Here is a 10118-nt window from a genome sequence, read left to right on the forward strand (position 1 = left end):
CTTTGCAGCTCATCAGCTTTCAGAAGCTTCAACTCACTACTGCCGTACAATCTCTTCATAGCTATGCCTTCATCTGAAGAACCTTAACATGAGAGGAAAGGGTATCCTTTTCAAGTAAAAAAAGGCTTGCTAGCTTGAAAACTCGTAAAGGGCAGTCTAGGCAACAATTAGAAAGAAAAAAAAAGAATATAGATGGATCATAAACCCCTTATGTACCTCGAGCTAATGCTCAAAGGTCTACTAAGGACAAATGTATCCTATTGCTCAAGTAAGAATCTGGAAAGATCCAAACATCGATCCTCAAAAATTATACTACAAGTATTGAACGTACTAGCTTTTAGTTCTTAACTGAAAGACAAAAAAAAAAGTGAAGGTTTGATTAATTAAACTACTCCTAATCCTAATTAGTGAAACAGAAAGAATGATAAGTTCAATCAATCAAAACACAAAAGACCTTCAAGACTTTCAAGCTAAGACTTGATTATGTATGCTTGAAACCTATGCTTATGAGCAACAATTCATAAAAGCACTTAATCTTAGGATTCTGATTGAGGTGAAACTGAATCAAAAATTGAGCAATTAGGGCCTAAAAGTTTCGGTTTTCGAGTTGTCAAATTCGGTAAGGCAACTCATATATGAACATATATATTGGGAACTGTAGAGAATCCGCATCAATAAGCATAAATCACATAATAAAAGATACAGAAGCTCAAATGAGAAATTGTATTGAAAATGAGAACTCAACTATGGAGCTTAAAGAAATGAAGACATCCCAACGACTAAGCTCATAGTGAGAGTCAATGCAAAGTTAAATAAATGAAAGGGAAAGAAGCTTTCTCCCTTTAATTAGCTAACCTGGAGTCGCGAACAACACTATCATCGGGCTTAGTGTCAACCTTGTCAGCAACTCTAGTCTAGCAGTAGCAGGCTTCCTCAACTCAAAATGACCACAATCTTTCAACAAATAACATCTACAACTTGTGGGCAATTTTCAAAAGAAATAGAGAATTGTCATCAAGATGGACAGCTAGTCAAGCATATAGATTCGGGAGGCGATGTCTTGAACCAACCAATCGTACCCTTCAAGCAACCCATCCCCTGTATAAGCACTACAGCCTATTATTTTCCAGTGTCGAGTTTTATCCATATTCTCCAGGTTTAATACCTGCACGAATGTACCACTTAACTATTTCAGATTTTCAAAAGTTGAAAAGCAAAGCAAATATGATAGGAGAATCAAAAGCAAACATTATTTGCTATTATAAGATTCTACAGTGACTTTGTTTTCACAAGGCAATTTCTATTTCTTAGAATTTGCTCATCAAGATGAAATAACAATCAGTTTTAATTTAAATCAACTGTAGAAAGCATTTTTATTAGATAGTGTACATCCAGCTTCTCAACGACTGCCACAAGATATCCATATGTGTGTATATATATATATATCAATTTAAAAAAAGAAAAGAAAAAAACAGCATTCCTACCTTACCTTTCTATTCAATTCTTTTTTGTCTCTTCGCTCATATAGTTCTAAATTATATTTAATATATAGGCTAAACCTATAATTAAGCCCGTGTATTTTTAAGGTTTTAAGAATTGATCTCCTAATCATTTAATTTCCAGATTGAGTCCCTAAACCTTCATAGTTCGTTATTGAGGGGGTTCAATTTGTGTGAAAATTAAATATTAGTGGCTTAATCCTTAAAACCTTAAAGTTCAATAGTCCAATTATGGGTTTTGGCATTTGTTTACTTATTATTTTTAAAAGATAATTAATAATTAATTTTTTTAGTTTTTATTTCTAAATTATATACATACATACATATACATATACATATATATAAAATGATCACAGAAATTGAAATAAAAAATGATCTATTAAATGGAATGATTTAGTTAATGAAATCTAGAATTCACTATCAAACTAATATATAAAAAGGACTAATAAAAAAATATATCAGTAAAATCGGTTATACCAACTGACCCCATATACAGTCATCTTATATTAGCTAACTTATAATTGAGTCTCTCCAATTCATGTTCATTTATTTATTATTATAGGCAAAAATCATATTTAAGCCCCTAATCTTTAATTTTTACACACATTAAGCCTTTCACTGAAGGTTTAGTTAGCGAACCGTTAGTGAAGGGCTCAACTATGTGAACATTAGATCAGGGTTAATCCTTAAAACTGTGAAAGTTTAGGGGCTCAATCTGGAAAAATAAATAATCAATAATCAGGGGCTCAATCCTTAAAACAATGAAATTTCAAGTGCTTAATTATGGGTTTACCCTTTATTACATTATTAACAACCACGATATAAAAGTAAATTATTCAAATCATTTCCCTGCAACACATGAGGCAGATTCAGAATAGATCTTAACCAGCATCCTAAGGCTATGCAAGACATGCTTAACAATGTTAACGAGACAACCTATGAAGAAGATCATACTCAAATTGCGAATTCAAATTTCACCTAATCATATATCAGGAGCCCAAAGCTTTACCTTAGCAATTTCCTCAGGTGTAAGAGCACCTTTTATGTCCTGCTTGTTTGCAAATACTAACAAAGATGCTCCCGATAGCCTCTGTGAATGAAACAAGTAATATCTGAGAACTAATGGGTTGGGGGGGGGAGGAGGGAATAAAACAAAGTAGATGAATAAATTAAGCGACAAATCATCCTTAACTTTAAGGTGATATTAAGAAGAAATAAGATCAGTATTATTCCAAAAACCAGTAAATAAGTAAATGGAAAAGTAGGCAAAATCACCAACAAATAAATTGTCACGCACCTCTTCCTTCAAAAGATTATCAAGCTCCATTTTGCAATCATCTAACCTCCTAAGATCTGAACTGTCAACTACCCAAACCAAGCCATCAGTCTGCTCAAAATAGTTTCTCCAGTATGACCTTATAGTTCTTTGTCCCCCAACATCCCATATATTTAAGGTATACCTGCCCAAGTACAAATTTTGCTTTTATCTGTAGGAATTCAATCATAATCTAAATCACCCAACACTGATGCTATCTACAGTTACCACAAACTTCAGTACCACAGCTACAGAGATGGCAAAATACAAATTTAACAACAACAACAACAATATAGCTAGGAAACAGACACCGGGAATTCTAAAACAAAATATAGCTAGGAAACAGTAATGGAAATGGCACCACCTAAATTCCTTAATCAAGACAAAGTAAGAAATCTATTGCAGCATTTTAGTATTCTAAATTACCGACTTATCTCATATGCTTTCTATATTTCAACATTAAAATTACTGAATAAATAGGCATAGAGTGTCCCTTAAAGTTTCAATCCAAATGGCAAGTCGTAATACTAGTAATCAATGTAACAGATCATGAACTGGGTCTGAAAAAAGTACAGAAATACACCTATAAGGAGAGTCTTACCTTGTGGTGGGTGATGTAAACTTTTGTTAAATTCACCACCTATATTAATAATCAAGACCGAATGAGAAACTTCTTACTGTATTTTAGTCTTCTAAAATTACTAAATGATTTACAAATAATCCCAACATAAAAATTATTCGACCATCAAGTATCCCTAAAAGCTTCACTTAAAATGGCAACTAGTAATCAACATCTTAGATCATGAACCGGGTGTGAAAAAACCACAAAGAAATATGTAAAAGAGAATCTTACTTTTGGTAGGTGATGGTTTTGATATTGAATCCAAGAGTAGGACTGATTACACTAGTGTCTTCCCCATTAATCTTCATTACAATTGTCGTTTTCCCAGAATTATCAAGGCCCCTGCATTGCATATGATTAATTAATTGATGTATGGAATGGATTAGCATGAAAAAGAACTGAACAGATCAAGAGAGTTAGGTGGACGCATACACCATGAGTATTCGCATTTCCTTTTCTTTTCTCTTGATTTTCCTAATGATGCTGAGGAGCCCCATTTCTATCTGAAGTGGAAAAAATAAAAAGACTTATTTTGGCATTCAGAATCAAACACTACAAGCCACACAAAATTGTTTTGTTTATGGAATTACATCCTGAGAACCAACAGATACTACCATATGTAGCACGGAAACTCCTTTTCAATAGCGCTTCCACGTTTCATATCCGTTTTTGTTTTTGTTTCAGTTTCGTTTCCAATTCCGTTTCTGTTTCCTTGCTATGTTTTCTTAGAAATAACGTTTCTCGGTGTCTGTTTCTGTTTCCGTACAACAGAGGTACTGTACTACCTTTTGGGTTAAGGTGGTGTGTGACCATAATAATTACCGGAAGATCGTTAGAAATAAAATCTTCCACTAGGAATGATGCACAATGAGGTGAACAAGTCCTTGATGGATGGGTAGAGAAGCAAATTATAGAGAAAGGAAGCATATGGTTCAATGTTGTTATAGATACAGTACAGAAAACCAAAAACATCAAATGGAACTATGTCGTTTTCAAATACATAAAGCCAAGCAAAGATAGGAAGTAGCACATTGGTTTCATTTCTCTCCTCGATGGGTGTGGGCAAAAGTTCCAACTGATTCAGTTTGGCTCTATTTAGTAAAATAACTAGTAAGTTATTCCTTCCGTTCTTTAGAATCCTAAATTTGTTTTCGCTTTTATAAATTTTCACAATTTCATCATTCTCTAACTTTGATCGGCTATATGAGGTAGAATCATAGTCTAATAATTGACGAAGAATTTTGAAAAACAAAAGCCTAAAACAATCATGGTGGGATCACTTTTTCATTCTTGTAAGTTGTGAGTTAAGCTCTTCAAATGATGTTACAACTCTAATAAGATTAGGGTTAACCCTTTTATCAAATCTTACAGAGTTTATACACATTTAAGTGTTATTGTTTATTATAACTGTAGCTGGTGACGTTGGAGGACAATTGGTATAATTATCAGCAAATTGTCACTTTCTCTTTATAATGTATTCATTTGTACTGCTGCAGAAATTAGTACTTTGACAATAGAACTAGTCTTATAACTAAATCCAGTTTCGTAAGTGGATAGTTATTCATTTGCCAACTCAAATGATTGTAAAGTGAAGGAAAATTAGATTTGACTGCTTTTGTAATAGCTCATCATAATTCACTGATTACAAAGAACATATACATATAGATCAAGTCATTAAAAAATGAATTAATAAAAATACCTACACCCTTAATTAGAAATGAGCTATGAAGCACCGACTCGGGTGCGGGGTGCGGACACAGGTGCAGCATTATTAAAAAATATAAGACAAGGGTGCGCGGGACATGGCAAATTTTTATATAATTAATTATATTTATCATAAACCTAATTTATAATTTGTATCCTAAACCTAATTTATAACTTATAAACATAAAGTACCTACTCTATATGTATCACATAAACCTAATTGACAATTTGTATCATACACATAAAGCTTAATTAGGTTTGCACAGAAAAGACTTACACTGAAGAGAAGTAAAATCGAGCACAGAAGTAAGACTCCCACAGATGAAACGCAGAGGAGGAAGACTTCCACCCACAGAACAAAAACGCACAGACAAGAGGAACTTTCCACAGCAAAAATCGCAAAAGTGAAGAAGACGTTCCAGAGTAAAAGTCACGATCGGAAGAAAGAAAGAGAGAAAAGCAGAGACGGACACATATATATATTTTTGGCTTAATACATCATTTGCCTCCTGAACTTATCCAAAAAGATTGATTAGCCCCCTGAATTTTCAAAGTATCCCGATAGCCCCTTGAACTTGCATAAAATGTTCAGTTAGCCCTCTGAACTTGCGTAAAATGTTCAGCGATCAATTGATTACATTTTACGCAAGTTCAGAGGGCTAACTGAACATTTTATGCAAGTTCAGGAGGCTATCGGGATACTTTGAAAGTTCAGGGGACTAATCAAGTTTTTTGGACAAGTTAAGGGGGCAAATGATGTATTAAGCCTATATTTTTTCTTTTCCACCAATCATGTCCATGTAGTGGTATTTAAAACCATTTTTATTGGTCGGGAGTATTACTCCCAGAGTACCGTAAAATTTCTCGATATATATATATATATATATATATATATATATATATATATATATATATATAGGCTTTGTCTATCTTTTTATAATTAAACCCCTAAACTTTTACCTATTTCCCCCTGCAGTTGTGTCCCGCCGTGTCCCAGTCGTGTCGGAATACAAAAAAAAAACGTAGGGGGCACAGTTTTGTCGTGTACTACTGTAGGTTGCAAATCTGGCCGTGTCTCCGGCGGACACTGCCACTCCGACCTCGGAAAAGAGTCCGTGTTTCTTAGGAAATGAGTCTATAAAATTTATTAGCAATGAATAAATAACAAATCTCTTACCTCGTTTTTTATTAAACACAAAATAAATGTTTTTCCTTCGCAATATATTTTGCTTTATTTGCTTTTCTTTTCTTTCTCATCTTTTTAATTTATAGCCTAAGTCTTTGTTATTTTAAATGCTCTTTTGATTTCACAGAATTTTATCGAAAAGTTATATAATATGATTTTTCTTTTATCTTAAAGAAATTGAATCCAAGAACTCCACTTGTCACTAAATAAATTTGCCAATAAAACAAAAATACCAAACTTATTAAACTGCGTTCACCTTACCATACTTCTACACACAATATCATACCGCCTCTTATTACAATAATTTACCTCGACACACACCTTATTGTCCAAGAGAAAGGGTGGAAGCAAAATATAGAGAAGAAGCGATTCACCCTTAACTGATCAATCACAAGGAAGCTATACGAAATGATCCCTCCTCACCAAAGTTGTAAAAAAAGGAAGGCGCTAGTCGGGCAGACAAGGCCCTCGAGAATTAATTGGATTTGTATTTTTTTATTTCTAATAAATAAATTATTGTATAAATATAATTAAATTATGAATTATACTATTTAAAAATAATAACATAAAAGATTTAAGATAGAAAAACATATATATTTGTTACATTAATGTCTTTAAAAATATGCCAACAACAACATTTCAACAAAATAATATTGATATCCTTAAAAATATATAATTGTATGTTACCTACTCCAAAAACAACTGGTCTGAGATTCAGAAAATTCCCATAAATCACACACAATAAACAAACAGCCACATTAAATTGCTCTGATAAAAAGCAACACTGGAAAAGACTATAAGAGCTAGAGATTAGATTATTTATCCCAATATTGCAAATGGTAGAAAAACAACACTTAAACCTTCAACAGAATATCAGCACATAACAGGCTATAAACCATTTATCCAACAGGAATAGCAAACAAGTCATCAAACTAAAAAAATTCAAAACTTATTGTTATTCTGGGCAAGTATACTACTTTATTTACTAAGCTGGAATAGCAAAAAGAAATACAGACAGCTGAAAGAAGTGAAAAAAAAGACACAAACAGAGAATTTTAAAAGAGTATTGGTGGTTTCTTTATCGTCCACCCGCAAAAGCTACTAGAAACACGAGACATTAGACATTAAAACATAATATCCAGCAGCATCTATGATTATATCAAGATTCCAGCATCTCTTTTTTAATAGATTTACAAATTTAGTGAACTATTATACAGAAATTAAGTGAAATTGTTGTTTCTTCGTGGTTATATGCTAATCAACTAGAAAGCAAAGACATAATTTAAATCAACTATACTAATCAAATAGAAAGTAGAGAAATTGTTGTCTTTTTTCTATGCTAATCAAATACACATAAATCAAAAAAGACATTAGAGCAGCGACACATCTAATAGAAAGTAAAGACATAAGACATCATTGGCATTATAGCAACAACTCCACCAAAATGCATTTGACAAGAGGATGGAAGATGAAATGAAACCCATTGCCACATAAAATTGAAGAATTCGGACAAAACAATTATACTACATACCTCCAACTCTGACAATGAGCTACTCCGGCAGGCGGCAGCAATGGAGATTTCAGCAAAGACAAAAGAGAGGAGCTTGATTTACTTCGCACGAGCAAGAGAAGACACCAGCAACTGAGAAAGAGAGGGAATGAAGGGAGAGAAGAGGAAAACAGAAGATTGAGAAGCTTCAATCTTGATTTAGGTTTTTTACTTTTCTGGAGATTAGGAGACTCAAGGCAGCGATAGTTTTTTAGCTTTTAGGTTAACCATCCAAATAAATTGAGAACTGACATAAAAGCAAAACGGGTACTCATAAGAGCAGCCACAATGGGGTGTCTCACTTGGCAAAAGTGACACAATTTACTGAATTATTGCATTGGAAGAGTTTGTCTCATTTGAAGAGAGAGGTAAATTGAATCACGAAAGTGATGCGCAAGCCACAAAATAATTATATACTCGGCACTATTACACACGCACGCATCAGCACGCACGCATCAGCAGCTGAGATCGCTAATTACAGCTGAGATCGCTAATTACAAAGAACATATACATAGATCAAATCATCAAAAAGTGAAAAAGAAATGAAACCAATGCCCTGAGGATATATAACGGGATTTGCTAAATACCGTCCCTAAATTACTTATTACCATCCCCTTTTGGACATTCCCGCCCTTTTCATTTTTTCTATCCAAAAATTCAAAATCCTCTCTCTCCCGAGCAAGAAATTGGAATTTTATGAAAATGGATCTGAGCATTCCGGAAGTGGACGAATTCGAACACGAGGTAATGTTTCGATCCTACAACTAACTAAATTTATGAAATCTGTTAAAATTTTAAAAAAAATCTATGTGTTTTGCCTGAACGGGTGGCGCACGTCCCACGGAACTTTTCATTCGACCCATGGGACGAGCAACGTGCGCCACCCGTTCCACCCATGGTACGGGCAGCATGCGCCACCCGTTCCACCCGTGGGACGGGCAACGGGAGCCACCCATTCCGCCCGTGGGATGGACAGCATGCGCCACCCGTTCTTGCCTGGGGTAAAACGGGTGTCATGCCCGTCCCCTTAAAAACGGGCCGAAACGCACTGAAACGTTAATTTTGTAATTTTTAATGACTTTTTTAACAATTGTTATGCATTTTTTATATATTCAGGAACCATTAGAAGATTGGAATGCGGACGGGATTGATTACAATCGTCATTTCATAACGGACACCATTTTCCCTTCATGTTCTGATGCTGTTGAATGGGCAAAAACTGTTGCTATTCAGAATGGGTTTGAGCTAATAATATCTTCGCACAAACATGGGGGAAAGCATAAGCTGTTAAGATGTTCACGGGGTGAACGCTATAGAGGAGTTGTGAAAAATCCTGAAGAGACTTTAATAAGAAGAAGTAAAACTAAAGCGTGTCGTTGTAAATTTCAGATTAAAGCCTTTCAATATGCAAACCTTTCTGGTTGGGGGATATAGGCTAAGGTTGGGTCAACGGGTATGCACAATCATACATTACGTGTTTATGCAGAGGGAAGTCGGCAGATAAGCGGACTCAGTACCACATCTAAAATAATTGTGTGTGATATGAGTTCGGCTCAAGCAAAGTCGTGTGCCATATTGGCAGCAGTTAAAGAAAAGCATCCAGCAAACAACCCAATAATTAAACGCGTCTACAATTACAGGGATAAGTTGAGGAAGGATGGGTTCGAAGGTAGAGACCTAGCTAGTCAATTCCTCTATATTGCTGTCGAGAACAGGTATGTTAATTATACCCTTGTTGATCCTGATTCTGATGTGATAACGCTTGTGTTTATGGCACATCCAGACTTAGAGGATATATTCAGGACCTACTACTGGTATATCAGTATTGATTCAACGTACAAAACTAACAAGTACAAAATGCCATTTGTTGAAATTATTGGGATGACGCCATGCAATAACAACTTTAAGATAGCGTATGCGATAATTAAAGATGAGACTAATGGGAGCTATAGTTGGGTCCTACAGAGGCTGAGGATTTTGATGGGGTTTGATCTTAACCCGATTGTTATTATGAGTGATAGGGAGTTGGGGTTGTTGAAGCCAATCCAAGAGGTTTTTCCATATTCAGCACATTTGCTATGCACATGGCATATAAATAAGGATGTAGAAGATAAAGTCTACAGACTAATGGGAAATGATAAGATACATACCGATAAATTCAAGAATGGGAGATGGAGAACGATAATACAATCCCCAACCATTGCTGAATATGAGATAAATCTGAGCAAGATCAGGGATGCGAT

The 10118-nt window shown here is 34.6% G+C and overlaps 1 protein-coding gene across 2 annotated transcripts; it reads right to left on the reverse strand.

The window, feature by feature from the left end:
* Nucleotides 1-656: 656 nt before the first annotated feature.
* LOC136205771 (ADP-ribosylation factor-like protein 2) lies at nt 657-8168 on the reverse strand. 2 transcript variants are annotated; one of them, XM_065996541.1, is made up of 6 exons: nt 7858-8168; nt 3869-3939; nt 3668-3778; nt 2797-2959; nt 2509-2589; nt 657-1165 (listed from the first exon to the last, which is right to left on the reverse strand). In XM_065996541.1, exons 2-6 carry the CDS (start codon nt 3931-3933, stop codon nt 1028-1030), a joined length of 558 nt encoding a protein of 185 aa, XP_065852613.1. In that variant the 5' UTR covers nt 3934-3939; nt 7858-8168; the 3' UTR covers nt 657-1027. The 2 variants fall into 2 exon arrangements, with proteins under 2 accessions (XP_065852613.1, XP_065852624.1); XM_065996552.1 differs by lacking the exon at nt 7858-8168 and adding an exon at nt 5418-5587.
* Between the last annotated feature and the right edge of the window lie 1950 nt (nt 8169-10118).

This window comes from Euphorbia lathyris, chromosome 1 (genome assembly GCF_963576675.1).
Source record: "Euphorbia lathyris chromosome 1, ddEupLath1.1, whole genome shotgun sequence".
NCBI lineage: Eukaryota > Viridiplantae > Streptophyta > Magnoliopsida > Malpighiales > Euphorbiaceae > Euphorbia > Euphorbia lathyris.